This window comes from Podarcis gaigeae, assembly GCF_964106915.1.
Source record: "Podarcis gaigeae genome assembly, chromosome: 3".
NCBI classification, from domain to species: Eukaryota; Metazoa; Chordata; class Lepidosauria; order Squamata; family Lacertidae; genus Podarcis; species Podarcis gaigeae.
In genome coordinates, this window is record NC_139680.1 from 37,599,363 (window position 1) to 37,622,313 (window position 22,951).

A 22,951-nucleotide genomic window follows, 5' to 3' on the forward strand; every position below is an offset into this window, starting at 1 on the left:
TTTGCAAATGTTCACTTTATCTGGAGTTGGAAGTGTTTCTTCTTCTTCCTGTTTATTGTTGAAGTTGCCCCTATTATTTCACTGCAGCTATATTTTTGTTTGTTTTTGTTAAACCAAAACCGATTGGTCTACTGCAGGTTTAAGTTTTTGATGAGATTTTAAAAAATATTTTAACACATGAATGTTTTTTTTCTTATAAAGCTATTTCCTCTTGTGTGAAAAGGGAATGTGCTTTGTAATAAATACTTTTCATTTTTATTCTTTATACTCACAACTTAAATATTAAAACTACAAAAGTTTAACTTTAGTAAGGTGTAATCCAGCATTTAACAAAAAATACACAATGAATCTTGGGATTATGTTAATAATACTTAATTTAGATATTATATGAACTCAGATATTTCATTTGCTTATTTTCTTTGCAGTATCTAAAGTTTCTTTATTCCTTTATACAAAGGAAGAACTCTTTTTGGCTTCTTGCAATTACTATTGCAATTACTATTGCAAGATTATTCATTTCTATTGTTGCTGAAACATTTTGAAATTTTGGGGGATGGTGGTGGTACTGGTAGGCACCTTATTACGTTTGGATATCAGTAACGTGTTAGAAAGTGTTCATTTTCTTTTTCCATTTCCTCCTTATTTGATTTATTACTCAATATGCAGTGTACGTCATTTTTGTGCTTTGCATTGATGTACAGCTATGCAATGTTGCTTCTTTTTCTAATTTTATGAAACATTTCTGTAAAATATTTAATTTAGAATTCTTTCTTAGAAAACTCCTTTGGTTGGATCCATACGTAGTCATGTTTAGAGTAGACCCTATGAATCAATGGGCCCTTAAAGTATTAACAAAACAATTCTATCCATGTCTATTAAAAAAACCCTACCCTACTTAGTTCAGTGGGTCTATTTTAGGCATGACTAACGCTGCATAATGACCCCTCTTCCTGAGAGTAAACTCCATTAAATTCAATGACACTAACATCTGAGTAGACATGATTAGGATTGCAGCCAATTCCTGGATCCAGCTCCTAATATTTCTGTTCATTTCCATGTTATTTTTCTAACAACCTGATCCCAATTATATTTAGGGGGAGGGGCAAGTGCCCATTATTATTAATATTAATTGGACTTCCAACTAAGTGTGCATAGATTTGCTGTTTGACTCTTCCCATCCCCCTCCCCCCCCCTTTTGCTCTTTTATCGTGTACAGTGCATGACTGCCTTGATCCCTGCATAATCCTTAGAGCCAGCATCTGGCCTTAATGTGCTGCTGTTCTTTACAAAAATATAAATTTAAAAATCTAGTGGTAGTGGTCCAGAAATACAATGTGATTTCATACCTTCCTGGGAGAGGATAGAACCTTTCTTGTGCTATGAATAATATTTTATCTTCTTAAACATTTGTCTCTTAAGGCAAGGCTTTTGTTTATTTTCCTCAAATGAAATTTCAAGAGTAATCATTTCACTATTATATTTGGACCATTGTGTCAGGAGAGAGCTTAGCCCTAGGGTAAGGTTACCAATTTTTTTTCAATGAATCCGGGGACACTTTTAAACTTCAATGGATTTTGTATGGGGACTGATTTGTAAATCCAGGGACTGTCCCCGGGAAATGGGGATGTCTGGGAGCATTTGAGAGTGATGAAACCATACACAAGAGTAATGATTGATTGATTTTTGGATATGTGTCATTGGAAGGATAACAAAACATTCAGCTGCATTTGCTTACTTCTTCATTAAGGAGAGAGGGTTAAGGCAGTGTTTCCCAACCTTGGGCCTCCAGCTGTTTTTGAACTACAATTCCCATCATCCCTGACCACTGGTCTTGCTAGCTAGGGATGATGGGAGTTGTAGGCCAAAAACATCTGGAGGCCCAAGGTTGGGAAACACTGGGTTAAGGTATATCTGGTGGCCTAAATACTGTAACTCACCTCATATGTGAAGTGAACTTGGTTTGTTAGTCTTATTAAGAGCTGTTCAAAAACACAAATAGTCCCTTATGCTCAAGGAAGGAATTGGGATCCACTGGAAACTCCCACTGGAATACGGTGTGTGTTTGTGTGCTTTTTGCTATTCCTCATGCACCCTCCTCTCTTGCTGTTCTAGAGGCTCCACTAAACTTCAAGAGCAAATTTTTGACAGACAAAGATGCAGAGGGGTTGGGGGAGGGGAGAGACTGGTGAAAAATGCTTCCCTTCTGCTGGTGCGGTGTATCAGTAGGGACAGGGAAAATTTGATTCAGCATTTAAAGCCGATTATACCTGATTCACGCTTTATAAAAATGTATACATTAGGCCCTCCAGATGTTTTGAGACTACAATTCTCATCATCCCTGACCACTGGCCCTGCTAGCTAGGGATCATGGGAGTTGTAGGCCAAAAACATCCGGAGGGCTGAGGTTGACGAAGCCTGCATTAGGGAGTGGAATGTGAAATAAAATGAATATATTCATGAGAATAACATACAAAAATGCATTATGTTAGGGGGAAATGCTTGCAAAAACGTGTACATTATCAAATCAACTGCATACAAGGTTGTGTTTACTGGGGAGAAGACTGCACTGAAAATGCTGGCAAATTTTCATGAGGGTTAAAGAAGTAAATCCACATATTGCTGCAGAAATGTGAAGAATGGAATTTGAAATGAGGAACTAAGGGAACCAAAACTGATGGGTCCTTACATCTCTACCCATTAGTGGAACTTCATGAATAGGAGACTCCCACCAGCGGAGCCTTAGTTTCATTTTATGTGCTACAATTTTTTATGCTGTCCTTCTTCTAAGGTACTTAGAGAAACCTAGGAAGATGCTTTATACCAGGTCAGATAATTTGCCCATCTAGCCCAGCATTTTCTACTCTGATCTGTAGCACCTCTCCTGGGTTTCTTCATTTTCCATCACCTGCTAGCTGATGCTTTAAACTGGAGATGGCAGGGATGGAACCTGGGACATCCTTCATTCAAAGATGTGCTCTAACACTGAGCTTTGGTCCCTGCTCTCCTGCCCACCTCATCTTCACAACAAGCCTGTGGAAAAGGCCGGGCTGAGAAACTGTGCCCTGCCCAGTGCCTTTCGTTTCTTAGTGAGTGGGGATTTGACCCTGGGCCTCCTAGTTTGTAGTCTAGTCACTATACCATACTGACTCTTTGAGTCCTATTTGTATGTTCAACACATGCAATCATCACCATCACAATAATATTTTTTTTACTTATATCCCGCCCATGTGACTGGGTTGCCCCAGCCACGCTGGGCAGCTTCCAGCATATACAAAAACATTAAACATTAAAAACTTCCCCATATGGGGCTACCTTCAGATGTCTTCTAAAGCTTGGATAGCTCCTTGACATGTGCTTGGAGGGCGTTCCACAGGTTGGGACCAAGAAGGCCCTCTGCCTAGGCCTTCATTTGAGGTAGGTGAGCAGGTCCATGCTTGCTTGCGCCATTACCACTGTAGTGGCCCATTGCGGCCCTTCCCTAATGCTGACCATGTGTTTAAGAGCATGCTTGCAGTGAGGCAGCCTGCCATTGTGTGTATAGGCTGTTGTCTTAGTTCCACCTCATGGGGATAGCCTGCTTGTATTGCAGACATCCTCCAAAATGCCCGACAGCATTGGGGAGGGGCCAGTGCAGGTTGTGCGTGTTGTGGTCCTGCTTTCCTGCCTCCTGTGATTATTGTCACATGCCTTGAACACCCAGACGGTGCTTCAGAGTACTGATGGAACATGAATGTTTGGTGCAGCCAAAGCGAAACACGCAATAGCAATATGTTTGGCTGCAGCTAATCAAGAGTGGCCCATTCCACAAGCATGTCCTGAGCATGAACAACAGCACAAACGTCACGGGAGGGAGGTTTTATTCTTCTTGAATGTTTAGACAACCGAGCCTTTCAGCAACTGAAGAGTACTTAGACTGTTATTTTTCTTTGTAACTAGGTTATGTGGGTATGCAACTTATGCCGAAAGCAACAAGAGATCCTAACGAAATCTGGAGCGTGGTTTTTTGGAAGTGGTCCTCAACAGCCACCCAGTCAGGACGGAGCACTGAGTGATACAGCTACTGGTGGCAGTTCAGATGCACCTAGAGAAAAGAAAGCGAGGCTTCAAGAACGGTCAAGATCTCAAACACCCCTAAGCACAGCAGTCACCTCCTCACAGGAAATACCTTCTAGTGGTGTGCAAACTGACAGGAGGAAAGGCACAGAGGTATCCCAGCAAGCTATGGGCCTGGAACAGAAGCAGACTTCATCAAGGTCTAGAAGTGAACCCCCAAGAGAGAGGTAACACTGATGCCAATGGGCCTTGCCCATATGGGAAGAATTGCAGCTATAATGTTAAGCAGTGGAGAGTGGCATTATAAATATATAAAATCTCAGTGCACTCTGGCCACACTTTAGTGGTGTGCAGAGGGGCACGTTGTCAATGGCTTTGTATATACGCAATATGGGAGACCTTCCCCAAAATTTGCCCACCCCCATACAGTGTCAGCAGGATTAATACTGAGAGGGATAGAGTAGGTTAATTGCAGTATCTACATGTCCTACCAAGTTGTACCGAAGGACAGAAAGGAAAACAGAGGAAGAGGAAGTTAATTGCAAAAGTAGGAGTTTCACAAAATACACATTTTCACCAAACTGACATTAATTTGGAATATAGAATTACATGCATGTATGTTGGACTTTTGAAAGGCACAAATCCCAGCTTCTGTATATGTGGATAATTAAAGTTAGTATTAGAAAACAAATTGTCCTAAACTGAAAATAATTTGATAATATTAATCTGTAAATGACACAAGTTGAATGAAACAACACTACATGAATATGCCAAATGTAACTCTTCTGCTGAGGTGAGATTATTTTTTTTGGAGGGGGGGACACAGCGGTGGTCTGTCACCTGAATATTTGTTGAGCTGAGTTGACTTGATTCATTGATGAAATAATTGTGAAATAGCTTGTGAAAGATGCAAACCTAAGCACGATTATCTGGGCTTCAGCATACACTGGATTGCACATTTGCATGTGAGACAACAGTTCTAAAGGAGGGGAGAGTATTCTTTGTGTATGGCTTACCATACACACTTGTCCATGGTGTACATGCTACTTGTCCATGGTGGACAATGTTCACAAAAGCTCGCAACAAATTTCATCAGATTCTCAAAATACAGCATCAAATTTAAATAGGACAAAGCCAACTTCAAGTTCAACACTACAACAAAATTAACATTTGCACTTAGTTAAAATGTACCAAAAACAGAATTAAGATTAACTAGTTTTAGCGGGAAACCCCAAAACTAAATAACTGACTCTACACACACTGCTAGTCCTGGCTACTCTGAGGTGTAATGGCAGCCATTCTTAAATAGTTTGGGATCTTGAGGGCAGATATGCCTTGTCCCACATAACCGATCACATGATGTGGTGCGTGCACACACTATTTGAATGACAATGCCCATCGATTTGGGGGGCAGCTCCCTCAAATATTTTATTGAGAGGGCTGAAGGGACCTCAGCTCCCAGGAGTTGGCTCCCGTGGTGTGAAGTGACAGCAGAAGCAAAGGTTTGGCTGAATAGACCGTTAGTGTCCTGCATGCTCGTATGGCTTCTTTGGAAGGTGGTACTGTAAAATAGGCAGGAACTTGATGCTCCATACTTGCACGGAAGTTAATGGAATGCTCTGTTATTGGTCAATGGGATTGGAAATAATAACAGCAGCAGCAACAACAACAATAATAATTATTATTTATAACCTGCCCTTCACCAGCAGGTCCCAGGGTGGATGAAACAATTTCAAAATTGGAATTAAAAACAAAGCAAATTACAGTCACAGGACTAAGGTGGGTCCTGAGAACACAGATCTCATGTGTCATAGACTAGAGTAAAGAGGTGCATCTTCATAGTGAAGAAGCCAAGTACACCTCTTAATTCCACAATTCATGGATTAAGGTGAAGTTTTTAAATCCGTTCTCTTGCTTTATGGGTAATCACACTTAGTGATACTGGTTTCCGATCAACTTTGGGCATTTCTTGTTCCAGGCTTTCAAAATAACACATATTAGCTGCAAGCAAATAAAAACTTTCAGAAGGGCTCTAAGACTTCTTTCAACAGATGCTTTCAGATTTGCGTCTTTCTTTACAATTTCATTTGTCCAGATCCATATTCATGCAGTTAAGATGCATGCATTTTGAAATGTGAGAGTCACTGCATAAATCCTTTTTTTTTTGCTCTGCTGAATGTTGCTGGGAGAGGATTCAGGGATTCCTTTGCTTACATGGAGAGACACTTACTGGCACAAATATTTAGACTCATGATGCCTTGGTCCTAAATGGAGGTTTTTTAAAAATGACTTTTATACATTCTTCTTTACCTATTCCCAAATGAAAATTATTTTTAAAAACAGCAACTTGGGGATTACTGAAAATAGATTTCATTATTTTTCTTTTAGTACCTGCCTTTCTGACATGACAATAATGATGCAGGCGATAATTAAGTTCAAAGGCTTTGTGTAATCTTCTCTTTAATTTATGGGGAAGAGCTGTAGCTCACATGCTTTGCATGCAAAAGGTCTGAGGGCCAATTCCTGGTACCTCCAGGCCAGGCTGGGAAAACCTCCTGTCTTAAACGCTGACAGTCAGTGTAGATTATACTTAAGGAAGTGGACCATTGGTCTGGCACGATGTAATGCAGCTTTTTTTATATACTTATTGCAATGTAGCTTGCACAAAATTGGGCTCGGGCACATGCCGTTGATTTGTGTGTGATTTGTCCCCTTCGTTCTCCTCCAGTGAGAAAGAAGAGAGCCAGTGTGGTGCAGTGGTTAAGAGCGGTAGACTTGTAATCTGGTGAACCGGGTTCGCATCCCCGCTCCTCCACATGCAGCTGCTGGGTGACTGTGGGCCAGTCACACTTCTCTGAAGTCTCTCAGCCTCACTCACCTCACAGAGTGTTTGTTGTGGGGGAGAAAGGGAAAGGAGAATGTTAGCCGCTTTGAGACTCCTTAGGGTAGTGATAAAGCAGGATATCAAATCCAAACTCTTCTTCTTCTTCTTCCACCCCTTCCCATCAGGAAGAAGACACCTGCAGGGTCTGAACAGAATGGGAAAGGAGGTGTAAAAGGTGAGCGCAAACGAGTGCCAAAATCCTCACTCCAGCAGGGTGAAGGACAAAGAGATGAGAGGGAATTTAAAGAAAGACGTGATGGTAGAAGATTAGAGAAAGGGAGGTCTCAGGACTATTCAGACTTCCCACACGATTTTGAGGAAGGCAAAGCTGTAGATGGAGAGAAGCAAAGGAAAGAAGATGACTATCACACTCGATACAGGAGTGATCCAAACCTGGCAAGGTATCCCGTAAAGCCGCATCCCGACGAGGAGCAGATGCGCATGCATGCAAAAGTTTCAAAAGCACGACATGAAAGAAGACACAGTGACGTTGCCTTGCCACACACAGAAGTTGAGGAGCCCGAGGTACCTGAGAATAAACTAGGAAAGCACTCACAGGTGCAAGGAACTCAGGACATAAAGTCTCGCCCGGATACTCAGAGGGCGTATGCAATAGAAAGAACAGGTGATGTAAGGATTTCTGTTTCTAAACAATTAGCTAACCATAGCCCACCAACTCCCAGGCATAGCGTGGTTCCTACAGAGCACTTAGAATCCAAAAATCACGACCCCTTTAAAACACAGTGTCGCCTAGATCCTAGCTCTGCTATTCTCAGTCGGAAAGCAAAGCGGGAGAAAATGGAGACCATGCTAAGGAATGATTCCCTTAGTTCTGACCAGTCAGAATCAGTGCGGCCGTCTCCACCAAAGCCCCATAGATCGAAACGGGGTGGAAAGAAAAGACAAATGTCAGTCAGCAGCTCTGAGGAAGAAGGAGCATCAACACCTGAATATACCAGTTGTGATGACGTGGAAATAGAAAGTGAAAGTGTCAGTGAAAAAGGTAAGATAAAGATTTAAATATATATTATGTGTGTGTGGGAAATTGAACATGCCTTTCCTGTCATAATTTACTGAAATTTTGTAAAAACAAAGGAGGCCGCGTTCTCTTTATAGCTTTTCCTATCATAGGGTTTCCAACCATAGTGCTTTACTCTGAGTCGTAACTAAAGAACAAAATATGCCCTCTGCTACAGAAAACATCCTCTTCCCTGCCCTGATGAGTTTCTTCTGTCGGTTTCTGTCATTCCTCAAAAGGGCTCTGCTATGTAGATAGAATGCTTCAGAATGAAAACAACAGCTAGAGACTAGCAGCCCATAGTGATGTTTGCGCCCCATCTAATATAAATCACATTGTACAGCTATTCAAAGGAGAGCTTGTTAGATATTAAGCAGGCTGCAGTAAACTGAGTATCTGAAATGTGGACAGACAGTACCAGAATGGTCTTATCTAAACACATTCCTTAGATGTCCCCACTGATTTCCCCACAATAGCCATGATCCAGCAACAAGAAAAAGAAGAACATGTGCCCAGATAGGGGATATAAGCATTTCTGCATTGTTTATTTGGAATGGGGTCAGTTTAAGATATGTGTTTTTCTGACAGAACCAAAGGTACTGTTAGGCAAGGTGAGGTGGTCTCCGCAAGCAGAAAGAAATTCAGCTTATTATTGCATTTTCTGTTTTGTGCATTGGCATGTCTTAGTGCATCTTTGCTCTCAAATTCAAATTCTGGTTTGACTATTTTAGAGTAGTCAACCTTTTCTCTATCATATGGTAAATTGCAGCTGCAATCTCATACATACTTACTAGGAAGTAAGACCTATTTAATAATTGGACTTGCTTCTTAGTAAGCATGCATAAATGCACTGTGTTTTACCCAGTACTATGGATTGCTTTGCTTATGGTGTGAATAGTAATGGCAAGCCCATGGCATTGAAATAGAACTTCCCTTTAGGAAATTTCTAAAAATGGTTGGATGAGTTGATGTGATGTCATGGAATGTTCACAACAGTTCCATCTGACAAGGGAATTAAGTTGTTCTGATGTCCGCAGTCCAGCATCTGTGAGAGAAGGGAAGTTGTCAGTTTGCCAAGGATTGAAAACTCACACAGAGATTAGCATTGTAGGGCCAGCTGAGGCCTGGACAGAGACCTAAGAGGTGGGGAAGCTAAGCTGAAGGGAGTAGGGAAAATAGGAGGGATGAAATGCCATGGTAGGGTCCATTAGGAAAATGTTGCCTTTATACAAATCTTTAGTGTGATGATGGCTGGAGTGCTGGTAGAGTTCTGTTTGCCACACCTCAAAAAGGATTTCCTAGAAATGGAAAAGGTTCAGAAAAGGGCCAAACCAAAATAATCAAGGGGTTGAAGCAACTCTCCTGGTAAAGGAACGTTTACACTATTTGGCACTTTCTAGTTTAGAAATAAGTAAAGGAGGACATGAGAGAGGTGCATAAGATTATGCATGTTGTGGACACAGAGTTACATTTTCTACTCCTCTCATAATACTGGAACCCAAGGCCATCCACTGAAGCCAAATGTTGGAAGGTTCAAGACAGTGGGTGGGGGGCACTTCACATAGCGTACGGTTAAACTTGCTAGAGATGTCCACTAACGTTGCAGCGTCCACCAACCTGGATGACTATGAAAGATTAGACAGTTTTGCAGGGGAATTTTTTTTGTCAATGGCTATAAGAATGATAGTTATGTTCTAGCTCCACTGTTGGAGGCAGTGTATCTGTGGCTGGGAATCCCAGATGGGGAGAGTACTGGTGTGCTTGGATCCTACTTGCATGTTTCTCATCTGGCATCTGGTTGGCCACAGTGAGAACAGGATGTTGGGCTAGATGGTCCTTTGGCCTCATCCAGCGGGAATGTTCTTAACCTGAAGGCTGGTAGAGAATGCAGACACTGTGTAGAAGGGAGAGGGGGGAAACCACGTTGCTCTCCTGGCAGAAAAGGTGGAATATAAACATAATAATAACAGGAGTGGTTGGTGAGGAGGGGCATTGCAGAATGTGGCAGGATATTTTTAGTTTTTCAAGTATAAAACATTTCCAAGTACTAGGTGTTTTATGCATGCTTCTTTCTTTACATTTTTTTCTTGCCCTTGTAAACCAGGGTCATGTATTATATCAAACATACCATATAGGGGTAGGACAGGCAAAATTAGGCAAGAAGCATTGCCCCATCATGTGAGGTGAACCTGAAGCTTCGCATTTTTAGCCATTTCTGGACCTGTTTTCTTCGTTTCAATAAGCACTTGAAATAACTAGTTAGTTAAATCACATTAATTGTCTGATTTCTCCCAAATCATTGCTCCGTCATTGCCTTTTGTGAAAAACTTCCCACCCACTGGTTTGCTGTAGGAGGGACTAGCAAGATGTCTTCACCCGTGTGATTGGAGCATGCCATGGTTCATTATGAGGAAAAGCCAATCAGAACCTTTACAAGTTATCAGTAATTCTTGAACTGAAAAAAGTAGAAAATCAGAATGTTGTGAAATGTTTTTCATGCTTAGAATGATTTAATAAGCTATAAAAAGAGGTATATATTTTTCCAGCAGCTCAGGAATTGTTTTCTTTTAATGGCATCAGTACTACATAGAATTGTGGAGCTGGAATATGTAGGAATGCAAACAGAATCAGGGCAAAGACCAGATTTTATTGGATATTTTTTATGTGATATATGAACTCCTTTTTGGAGTTGGTGTTAGAAATAAATAAATTAATGTAAATATGTAATTTTACAAGCACAATAGGAATGAATTGGTTCAAATTAATCCTCTAGTTTTGCTAAACCTTATGCTAAATTGGCCACTAGATGGAGTCTGTGCAATTTAAGTTTCATCTGTCATTTCCCATAAATATTTTCTTAAGTTAGCTACTGAATATTTTATCTACAGTTCCAGAAACATCTGCTAATTCATTGCCAAATTTCATAAAAGCTTTATCGTACCAGAGACGTTTTTGATATGCAATTTCCAACAGCAGTTTTAAAGTCTTCTGACTCTGTACTTATATGGAAATAGAGTGTAGTTTTATTCACCAGTATGAATTTGAAAAATTCGCTGTAAGGGAGTCATGGGGAGAATACCTCAACTCTCTTATCTCATGGATGATAAAGCTTCGTGAGTTAAATGTTTTTCCTGAACCAAGAACTCTGGCTGGAATATGCATTTGCAATGTTTCACAAGGTTGGCCTAATTTTAGAGTAGTATTCATGGCATGTGGGGGGTTATAACCCTTTTTTGGCCCATGGGCATATTTGACAACCAGAAAAAAAGACTAGGGACCCTGCAGCTTTCTCCTCCCCAGCTGCAATCTACCTTAAATTGACCTTTCACTACAATTAGGCTTGAAAAAACCTCCTCTGTTAGCTAAAGGAGGTTTCTTTCCACTAAGGGAGTGTGGAGGTATGGTGTCCCATTGCCAACCAATGTGTTAGCTGATATTCCAATGCTTTGAGTAGCTGTATCAGGAAATGTGTACAGTAATAGTTGCAGGTAGGTAGCTGTGTTGGTCTGCCGTACTCGAAACAAACAAACAAAAAAATTCCTTCCAGTAGCACCTTAGAAGCCAGTTAAGTTTGTTATTGGTATAAGATTTCCTGTGCATGCACACTACTTCAGAGACACTGAAACAGAAGTCAGCAGACCCTTATATATAGTGAGAGGGGGGGGGGTATTACTCAGAAGGATGGTGGGAATGGGTGATTGGCTGATAGGTGTGGTAAACCTGTTGGCGACTGTTAACGACTGCAATTGGTCTTACAGGAAAAAACAAGGGGTGAGATGACTAAAGATAGCTTTATCATGTATAATGAGATAAGAATCCAATGTCTCTATTCAGACCAGGTATCTCAATGGTTTTAAGTTTGGTAATAAGTTGCAATTCAGCAACTTCTGCTTTGTCACTATGATGCCACAATTTAGGTTTCGCTCACAGACCTGAAATGGGGCACCAGTGAAGCAATGTGTTGTCAAATCTACCACACCAACAGTACCGAAATCATATTGAAATACCCTTGACAGACTGGAACAGAACTGTAGCCATATCTCTATGAGTTCTTACTGACAGCCAGTGCTAGACCTTTGTTCTTGAACTTTGCTGGATAATAATTAAAGAGAAACAAAAACCTTAATCAAGCACATTTTAAAAGTTACGCTAGTGATGGCTTGCTTTGTTATCAACTTCTGCCCTTTGTCACACATTTATCCTTGAGCAGCCAATAGGAAGCATTGGTTGAGATAGGAAAAGAGATACCTCTGAGACCCACCTTGTACCTTCCCAGTACCACCGTGTAATCCCTATATTCCTAGACCTGGGAAAAGGAAGTTGTGACTAGTCCTTCCAAAGCTCAGCACAGTACAGGATGTATCCTCTAAACCAATGAGGGCCGTAAGGTGGTGGTGAGAGACAGGATGTTAGGGAAGCAGCGGTTTAGACCTGCAAACACAAACTTATTTGCATTTAGGTGCTTGGGGGAACTGTCACAAAGCAGAAACTGTTGATGGAGCCATATTTTAGCAGTGAATCACAATGTACCTTTTATTAATCGCCTCAGCCTTAGAACCACAGACTTGGAAGGAACCCCACTACTGCGGCATCCCCAAAAGGGTGGAATTCCAGCTTCAGCTTAAAAACTTCCAACAAAGCAGGGTCCACCACTACCCGGGGCAATCCGTTCCATCGTCAAACAGTTTGCACCATCCAGGAGTGTTTCCTGATGTTTACTCTTTTATTGTTTAGTCGTTTAGTCGTGTCCGACTCTAAATATTGTTTATTCTACTTAGAACCCATTGGGTGAGGTTGAACCTTCCAGAGCAGGGGTGGCCAAGGGGGTGTCCTGCAGATGTTACTGATGGGAACTCCCATTATCCCTGGTTACTGGCTGTGCTGGTTAGACTGACTGAAATTGTAGTCTGTAACATCGGGGGGGGGGGCACCATGTCAGCTACTTCCTGCTCTGGAGCAACAGAAAATTAACGTGGTCCATCACCTCTCTCAAAACTATGTAACCACACTTCCAGTAATGAGGATATGGGTGGTATGTTCAGAACCTTTGCTCTGCTTGCTTTATGAGAAGAAATGAAAACATTAACCCGTATTGTCCAGATTTCCTTTATCTGTGTCATCACAATCCTAATCGTAGCTTGGCCTAGAAAATTGTGATGAGGATTAGGATGTGTTGCTTGTGGCAACATTAGAGAAGTATTAAATATTATATAAAATCTGCCATTTGTCTTCTATAGGGGCAAATCAGGTCAAAAGAAGAATAAAAGCACTTCTGTGGAATGAAATTTGACCTAGTGCAGTCAGCTTACTCTCTGCCCTTCTCCTGTCTATATGACCCCCCAGGTCAGAGTGTGAATCATTTGGAGTTAGGTAAAATACATAGAAAAATACAAACTAATAATAATAATAATAATAATAATAATACCCTTGATTATATTTTTCAGGGTATCTGGTTTATTAAATTTTCTTTTTAATGAACATTAATACTACAATGTTCCTAACAGACATGCAGAACCCAAAATATATTATGTTCCATGTCCACCCTGATTGCAGTATTTTCATTCATGCATCAATTAAACTGCTTTAGCCATTCAGTTGTTAGGAGTTTACGATGGGCTGATTTGAGGGTGTTGATAATGATTTGTGTTTCAAATGCTCCATGGTTTCTGGTAGATTTTGTAGTAATTTCACAGTGCTGCTGGCTCAGATGTCTACCCGTAAGTCAGTGGAAGTCATGGCCTTGGGGTGGGGCTCTCCATATAGTTTTGCAGCCCCTTCCTATACCTGGTCCTGCTTTGCACAAGTAGTACATTAAAATATTTGTAGTGTCAACTAACCGCTACCATTGTGTTAGTACAGTGCTGCCCTATAGTACAGTATATCACTGAGAAATCTGTAAGATGTTATAAAAGGTAAAAGTAAAGGACCCCTGACAGTTAAGTCCAGTCGCAAACAGCTCTGGGGTTGTGTGGTCATCTCGCTTTCCTGGCCGAGGGAGCCAACGTTTGTCCGCAGACAGTTTTTCCGGGTCATGTGGCCAGCATGACTAAGACGCTTCTGGTGAAACCAGAGCAGCGCACGGAAATGCCGTTTACCTTCCCACCGGAGTGGTACCTATTTATCTACTTGCACTTTGACGTGCTTTCGAACTGCTACATTCAACTGCTTTATTCAACTACAAATATTATTTTGTCTCTCCCTGCCCCATCTGCATGGGAGACAAAACTGCTGCAAAGGGAAGAGACCTGTGCCAGCACTAAGAACATCTCCATCTGCCTCTTTCGACTCACTTTCTCTCTGCCCATGGAAATGCCCCCAGTTTCCGGAAGAAGTGGTCCATGTTCTGTGAGTGCCCCTTGGCAGTTGCCCAAGGCTTGTCTCGGTCAGCAGGTGAGAGCAGCATCCAGTAAACATATGCCTTCTGGCCCAGCTTTAGCTGCTTTTGCCTTTGGATCAGGCAACCTGAAGAACAACTTCGCCAGGTGGTGGGCTTCTCTTCTTTCTAACCCAACTCACACATTTCTGTGGTGGCCTCCTATCTGTGAACTAAGGGTGGGTGGGTCGGGTTTAATTTGTGTTGTGCCCGTGTTTAAATTGCACAGCAAAAACTCAGTCTAAATGTACTAAAGAGGAAGAACGGCTGCCGCATTGTTACTGATTGCATTGATACTTGTGCTTCGAATAGCATTTGTCTGTGTCAAGTACTGGCAGATAAAACATTTATTTTCCCACCTCTTTGGGCAGGGAGCAGTGTTTTGTTTGGGGGGTTTCCCCTCCCCCCCCTCCGTCAGACTGTCTTGTGGAGTCTCCTAAAATCATTAAGGATTCTCCGTAGCCAGAGAGGCTCTTTAGCATTGCACTGAGCATGTATAGATTAATGCAGTAATCAATGCTCTCTCCACACTGCAGAGATTTGTATTGATGGCTGTGGCTCTTGTGGCCTTGTTTGGTGTCACTGTTGTAGAGTGTTTGACATTGCAGAATAATTTGGCATTGGCTCAGGAGACAAGGACTACAGGGACTTGTCTTATAGACCTGGCTTTGTACTGATTTGTTTTTTGGAGGGGGGTTTCCTCTCTCCCCCCCCTCCACCCGTTGCGGTTACGGCTTTGCTACAGTCGCAGGCTGGAATTCAGCAACCTGCTTGAAGTCGGTTCTGCTTGTTTAGGTGCTCTGAGCTGAAGCTGCTATGTTTGCTGGTTTCCTTCAGTTTCTTCTCCATACGGTGTATTCGGGGACAGGTAATCTAATAGTACTGTCAGAATGGGAGGCTGTAGATGACTGTAAAATATTATTGCCAATCAGTCTGAGTTTAGAAAAGGTTTCTTCTGGTGGTGAAGTACAAGGATAAGGGTGGGGGGGAGAGATAAAAAGAGCCATTTTTCTTGCTCTTTTGGGGGCGGGCGGGTTCCTTTATCTTTCATAATACCCATTCCTGATTTTTAAGTATATAACTGTGTTTTTAAAATATAAGCTGACTTTTTCAACCATAAATATGTGTTTAGATTTTTTAAATTTTTATTTTAAAATAACCTGTCTGTAAATGTAATTCTGGACAGGGTAAATCTCATTTAGCCATAAACAATATTGCACGTTCAAGAAAGTAATCAGATTTCAGAGGTTTTGTTGGTCAGGGAACATATAATCATTCAGATATATTATTTTTAGCTAATCTGTTTGGCAGAAGAGAGTTGGTGTGCCCTGCGTCTCCTGAGTCGTGTTGTGGTTAGTAAATTTCATAGCCTTCAAATTGCAATAATGCAGCCTGTGTATTATCATATAGTATGCTTTTGGATTTATTTATTTTTAAATACAATGTTCCCAGTTGAAAGCACTGCATTTCAGTTTTAGGTATTCATGACTCTAATCTTGAATATACCGTATTCATTTTTTGGCACTTTATATAGCAAACTGAGCACAGGGAAGCTAAGGAGAGAAAGCAATCAACAAATTCTAGCCCAACCAACTTTGGTTAGCAATATCATGTTTGCCATAAAAATAATGTTGTGAAAGATAAAGCGTCTGAGCATGTTTGTGAGAGAGAAATTGTATAATAGAGTACACATTCTTGAATGCTGCTGTTAAAGTATCATTGTCATTAAGAATTAGGGACTCCATTTAATATGTCTGAAGTGAAATGGCACAAATAACAATGAGAGAAGGTACATTGTTTGCTCTTCAGAGGGAGAAATCTGTGCCTGAATGTGAATTTGTGCCAGTGCTCCTTCTTGTATGTTGCTTCCTGTCAGTTGCAACCATACTCCTGTTCCCTATATATTCAGGCTTCATCCTTTGAGGCAAGGTTGACAACATATTTGAGTGGGCTGTCAGCTGATGCCTCTCCTTCATTGGCAACATGGAGGCGCTAACTGGTGATGCCTACAGTTGGGGGGAATGCAGGGCAGGACTCATGTGGTGAGCTCTACCACAACATGTGCCCAAGTATGCCAGTTTATGGCACCAGATTTGCTTTGATGAGTATGCTGGCTTTGCACAACTACATACTTGCACACACCTCCTTCCATATTCACATGCCCTTGCACTAAGTTCAGAGGGGGAGGACCTGCCCATGATCCCACTGTTAGCCAAAGTTTGTAGGGTGGGGTGCATGAGACGGCCTTCTCTGTGGTGGCTCCCTACTTCTAGAATCCTTTGAGGTGTGTCTGGTATTGATACTACACTAACATTTTCATGACAAGTGAAAATGCAGCTCTTTGCACAGCCCTTTGGGAGGGGATGAGAAGTGTGATGAGTCACTTGGCCATGATAGTATCTAGCTTGTTTCAGTATTTTTTTCTGATTCTTTTAATTATAATTTTAATAGTAATTGTATATATAATATGGTTTGTTGTTTTTTAATTTTATTTACTGTACTTCGTTTCAATGAAGGTGTGGTTTTGTTCTGCCCTGGGACTATCTGGTGAAGAACAGATGATAAATGTTAAAACTAAATAAATATGCATAGCCTTAATTTGATCTAGCATGTCAAAAAGGGGAGGAACTTTAGGAAAGATTCTGCAAGTTCAGCAACAACCCTAGCAAGATAGCTCCCTAAACTATGGCTAATGTTAACTGTGGTTTGATTAAGAACATAAGAAGAGCTTGCAGCATGATGCCAATGGCCCATCTGGACCAGCATCTTGTTCTCAGCTGGCAACTGGATGCCTTGGATTATTAGTTTCATAATGCATTGTTTGGAGTTGGCTTGTTTCAAGCAAACCATAGTTAAAATTAAAATGGCCAATCTATGATAACATAGGAAACCATGGTTAATCTAAAAATTAAAGCAGGTGCATCCAAAGCAGATTGGGGAAGGGTAGGCTTACTCTTGTAATATTAAACTTTGGTTTAACAGAAGGGTTGGCTATGTACTTGTACTGAGCTTTTGATATCAACCATGATATATATATATCCCAATGACAAATAAATGTGCCATTGATGCTGATGCTGCTGGTTGTTGTTGTTATCCTCTTCATCATCTGTATTACAGCTCCGTAAAGTAGTTTGACATTATTAGCCCCCTATTACAGGTTTGGGTGGGGCTGGGGATAAGAGATAATGAATGAGCTGCTTTAGACTAACTAATGAATTCATGGCAGAGGTAAAGCAGAGTCTGCACAGTTTGCATTAGTTGATAATCAACAATAGCAGAGTGGCTAACAGTGCAATCCTGTGCATGTTTACTCAGAAGTAAGTTCTGCTAATTTCTATTAGACTTATTAGGTAAGTGTGCAGAGAATTGTGCTCCAGCTTGTCTTTACAAGGAAGCATCTTCTTGTATAGAATCCTGATTGGTATTCTAAACTGCAATCTCTGCGAATTGATTATTATAATTCATTTGTTGGTCATCATTGCATAACACAGAAGCATATACATCTCTCTCCATCACTTCACATCATGTAATTCATTCATCTTTTCTGTCTACCCGTTTTACTTGTGTGTCATCTCAAGTACATTTCCAATGTTGCCTCCATTATTCAAATTAATATTGTGTATATATACTACTACATACCACACAAAATTATTTTAACTACTATCAATTGCTTACTAGCACAGCTATGTGTATGTCACTTGTTGTAGCTTTGGTTGCTTCTGTCTCCCCCAAATAGTAAGATGTTGAGAGCAGTTTTACTGGAAATTGATTATGATGGTGTGATATTTCTGAGTTGGATCCAGCTGAAGTTAGCTGAACTTGAGTTCCATTGAAATCAGTAACACAAGTTAGCCATCATTTAAGTGCTATTGATTTAAATTGGAACTATCTGCAGCTAACTTTAGCCTGAAGTACAGTCCTATGTATTTGCAAATGTACATAAGTAGGCCATATGGGGACCTGGAGCAAGCAAGCAGCTGCTCAAAATTTACTGCAGTTGGGTTGACACAATCAAGCTTGTGTTTATAGCATGCAAATAGAGTGTGTTGTTTTATATGTAGAGGGGTCCAAGGTTCAACCCTAGGCACCTCCATTGAAATCATCTCAGGTTACAGGAAATATGGTACCTGAAATCCAGAAGAAATGCTATCAGAATGGAGCTAGATAGGCCAGAATAAATAGCCCAGTTCTGCTTGATGAAATGAGTTATATTGGGTCATGGGCTCATCTTTCTCTTTCTCTGATATGACTGTAAGGAAGATTTTGGTTTCACTTAACTGTAGCTTAAACCCAACAAACTGGTTAATCGTAAGCATGGATTGTTTAAAACAAGCCAGCTTCAAAGCATGGATTATGAAGCTGGCTTGTTTTATCAAACCACAGTTAACATTAATCATAGTTTAGGATTTGGATGACCCACTAAACTCTGGTTAATCTGAAAGTGTAGCAGAAGCTTATGATTTCCTCCTTGTGCCTGTGCTGAAGGAGAGAATGAGAGCACCCACCCTTCCTTGGGTAGGAAGACTTGACTCAGTCTGGTATTGCTAAACTATGATTTAGCACACGTATGGGGAAGCTATAGTCTTCTATATGTTGTTGAGCTACAACTCCCATTGTTCCTGACCATGGGCCATGCCAGCTGGGTCTGATGAGAGTGATGAGAGAAGTCCAACAACACCTAGAGAGCCTTAGGTTCCTCAGACTTGATTTAGGATGTCATCTGAATGTGGCCAATCTGAAGTATCTCCTTGTATTTTTATATGCTAGCAACATCAGCATCTTGAAACACTGTAATATAGAAACAGTCTTAACAAATTATAAACTCAGCCAAAACATAAACTCAATCATCATGCAAGATCTGCAGTTGAATAGGGAATTGTATATTATTATTATTATTATTATTTCTAAATTCAAACACCAAATTCAGTTCAACTCATAATACAGTTAATGCATTTCCTTCAGAATACATATTTCATTTCTTTCCTTTCCTATATATTCCAGGTGATTTGGATTATTACTGGCTTGATCCTGCCACGTGGCACAGTAGGGAGACATCTCCTATTAGCTCGGTAAGAAATATGCCAAATTGGTCTATTGGATTAAATTAAAATAAACGATTTTTTTTTAATTATCATTATGGTGTTGGTTGGTTCTTAACATGATGATATGAAAAAAGACTGTGAGTTGTTTTTATGAATAATCACAAAACATTTTTAATAGGTAGGATATTTTTGTAGAAAATCTACTCCTTCATCCAATGAATAAACTTAATAGAAAAATGGTATGTTAAACCATAAGGAGTTGTGTACTTTGTCTTGGATTGTAAGTGTGCCTACCATTCTAAGTACTATGCTGGAGACAGCAAACAGTTTAAATAACCAGCATAGGCAACATGCGGTCCATTGATAACTATAAAAATAGATGCCCAACACCTTTATTACATCAGGGAAAAGAGTGTGGCTTACAGACTTGATTTGTATGCATAAACAGGAATTTGCTTCTCCTTGTTTGCTTATTTTTAATAGCATCCTGTAACGTGGCAACCATCTAAAGAAGGAGATCGCCTAATTGGTCGTGTTATTCTCAACAAGAGAACAACTATGCCAAAAGAGTCAGGTGCATTGCTGGGACTCAAAGTAAGTACTGTGGAGGTTAGGCTGTAAATTCATTCCAATATATTTTAAAGGTTGGCTGTGGCCTCAGTGAGAGAACTAAGTGATGGGTGGTGTCTCCTCCTCAGGGTACTAATCTTGTCTTTCGTTTTTGGACCTTGTGGTAGGAAAAGAGGAAAAGGATGCTGTGAGCCAGTCTGCACCTTCCCAAGTATGAAAATAGAATCATGAGCCATAGAAATATATTTGGCATTTCTGCTCCTTTAATGTCTGAGGCAGGGGCCTGACATAGATATAATTTGCAGATAGGCATACATTAGCTCAGCAGCCTTTTCTGACCTTTCTCTTCCTCCCTGTGAATTCCTAATATAGACAGATGAATTCCAAACTCCTTTCCAAATAGGGGAACATCTCCCTTCATTAAGAACAGTGAATGCATATTAGGTTGCCAGTTCAAATAGCCATGGACTGAGCAGGTTCAAGCTGGCCATAACCTTTAATTAGAGTTTAATGGGAAGTGGAAAATAATAATCATAAGATTATCATCCTACTAGATCAGACGGAAGGGCACATTAGTCCTGCATTCTGTTCCCACAGGGGCCCAATCAGGAACGTATGTGATTCCCACAAGCAGGACACAGTTGGAAGTAGCAATGTTTCTGAATACCAGTTGCTGGAAACCACAGGAGGGGAGAAGGTTCCTGTGCTCAAATCCTGCTTGCTGTTTTTTCACAGGCATCTGTTTGGCCACTGTGAGAACAGGATGGTGGACTAGCATGAGCCATTGGCCTGGTCCTTCAGGCTTTCCTAACATTCATAATCCGTGTTTTGACCTAGAATCTGTTTAAGTATTAATATGAATATGAGAACTTATAGAAATATAGTTTTGCATGTATAAGGCCTCTGAACATTACATAAAATATCACTTCAGCGAGGACTGTTTTAACTTTGAACTTGTGTGGCCTGTGTGTAAACATTCTGGTCAGCAGGTCGTGATAGGTAACTTGCAGCTGTCTATTGGATTAAATAGTTTTTCATTGCATTCCTTCAAATGTAATCCACTGTATTCTGAAAACTGACACTTTCCCCCCACTCACTCAGGTTGTAGGAGGAAAAATGACTGATTTAGGACGACTTGGTGCCTTCATTACCAAAGTAAAGAAAGGTAGCTTGGCTGATGTGGTGGGACATCTAAGAGCAGGTAACTCAAGCCACTGAATTATTATTTTTTTTGATGCTGCGAAAACAGCAGTACTGTTGTGTTTTGTGCTGCATTTACAGCAGGAACACAGAACTTTTTCAGGACCATATTTCCCCATAAACCTTCTGGGGGCCAGAGCTGGGTGGGGGCAGAGGCCAAAGCATCAGATTTGACCCTTACATACTATGTACAGTGGGCTACCTTCCAGTCATGCAAAAGTCAGAGGTTCTTACATCTACAGACAACACAAACCACTCCCCAAACTTCATTTAGTCATTATGATAGTTAGAGGACATGTTTCAGCCAAGCTGCAGCTCTCATGGGGAGTGTGGAGTGGGCTCAGTGCGGGGCATGGTGTGAGGACAGGGCTTGAGTCCTGGGGAGGGAGCAGGGCATAGGGAAAGTCCCAAGGCCCAGACGGAGAGGCCTAGAGTGCTGCATTTCATCTCCAGACGTGAGATTCCCTATCCCAGGGGTCTGCAACCCGCGGCTCCGGAGCCGCATGTGGCTCTTTTACACCTTTGCCGCGGCTCCGGGGCGGATACTAGCGAGGGGAGGAGGCGCATTGTGCGCCCTGACACTCCCCACTGTGGCGGGCGCTGTACTGGCTGTGATGTCGCATGGGGGCGGTGCGTGCGTTAGTCACGCACTGTCCCGACGTCACCTTCCCACCCGCTGTCAGATCGCGGCTCTGGAGATATATTTGTTTTAAATGTCGCAATGGTTTTGCGGCTCCCAGTTTTTTTTTCTTCTTCGGAAATGGGTCCAAGTGGCTCTTTTTGTCTTAAAGGTTGCAGACCCCTGCCCTATCCCAATTTAAAGTTTGCAATAAAACATTTCAGTCTAATGTGATGGTAGCAATATATTGACAATCACTATCTTTACTGTCTGTAATAGTGTGCAGGTTGCCCTTAGAAGCAGCTATTTATATATGGTGAAAATTAAAAAAGCATTATATTTATATAAAGAATTGGAAGGACTTCCTTATGTATGCATTAAACATTTAATAACATGTTTAATTTTTAAAATAGCATTTACATATTAAGTGTTGACATTATTATCAAATTGCTTACATGAGCAAAAATGGGCCCTAAATGAATCCACCCAGTTGAGTGCACTGATCCCCATGAGAAGAAGCACCCTTATATTGCATGCTTGACGCCCTCTGCTTAAGTGAACATGGAAGTCTGAAAATAAATGGATACATGCAGTGCTTCTGCAGAACTGCTTGGGGGCCAGAGCTGTGCCAGTGCCTGGACTCCCCATTCTGTGATAGGCGGACAGAAACTTCGGAATACAGAAGGAAATCATCTTCGGTGCAGTAAAGGACTCCTTATAGAAAATGACGGGAAGTGATGAAAATTGGGGGCTTTGCAAATTTTTTGGATCTGTGGATTTTATTTCCATATAGATAGCTCAGTTGGTAGTAGATGAGACTCTTAATCTCAGGGTTCGAGCCCCAGGTTGAAAGATTCCTGCACTGCAAGAAGTTGGACTAGGTGATCCTCAAGGTCCCTTCCAACTCTACATTTCTGTGTTTCTGTGATTGTGTTTGTATTCAAGGTGTTAGCAGAGTACACTGTATGCAAAATGAACTGAGCTAAGCTTTGACGTGAGGATCATCTAACAGCAGTCTGCTTGGCATGAAAAAGAGCCAGGACTCTTTGAGCAGCCTCTTTGAACATTGAAACCCGTAAAGAAAGGGTTGGTGTTTGATTGGCCACTTGGAGGAGCTTACTTCTGTCTACATGCATTGGCCAGGAGGGTGCTTCTCATAGAATTATGGAATTGTAGAGTCAGAAAAGACCCC

The 22,951-nt window shown here is 41.1% G+C and overlaps 1 protein-coding gene across 50 annotated transcripts in view; it reads left to right on the forward strand.

Annotated features, from left to right (window-relative positions):
• RIMS1 (regulating synaptic membrane exocytosis 1) overlaps window positions 1-22,951 on the forward strand; it is a 228,382-nt gene that overhangs the window by 99,340 nt on the left and 106,091 nt on the right. For 43 of the 50 annotated variants that reach the window (XM_083729767.1, XM_083729789.1, XM_083729768.1 and 40 more), the window contains exons 4-9: window positions 3,937-4,280; window positions 7,063-7,940; window positions 15,624-15,680; window positions 19,330-19,397; window positions 19,854-19,964; window positions 21,042-21,141. In XM_083729767.1, the coding sequence (XP_083585893.1) occupies window positions 3,937-4,280; window positions 7,063-7,940; window positions 15,624-15,680; window positions 19,330-19,397; window positions 19,854-19,964; window positions 21,042-21,141 (1,558 nt within the window). The remainder of the gene's footprint in view (window positions 1-3,936; window positions 4,281-7,062; window positions 7,941-15,623; window positions 15,681-19,329; window positions 19,398-19,853; window positions 19,965-21,041; window positions 21,142-22,951) is intronic. The other 7 variants (XM_083729811.1, XM_083729770.1, XM_083729780.1 and 4 more) reach the window with 1 other exon arrangement.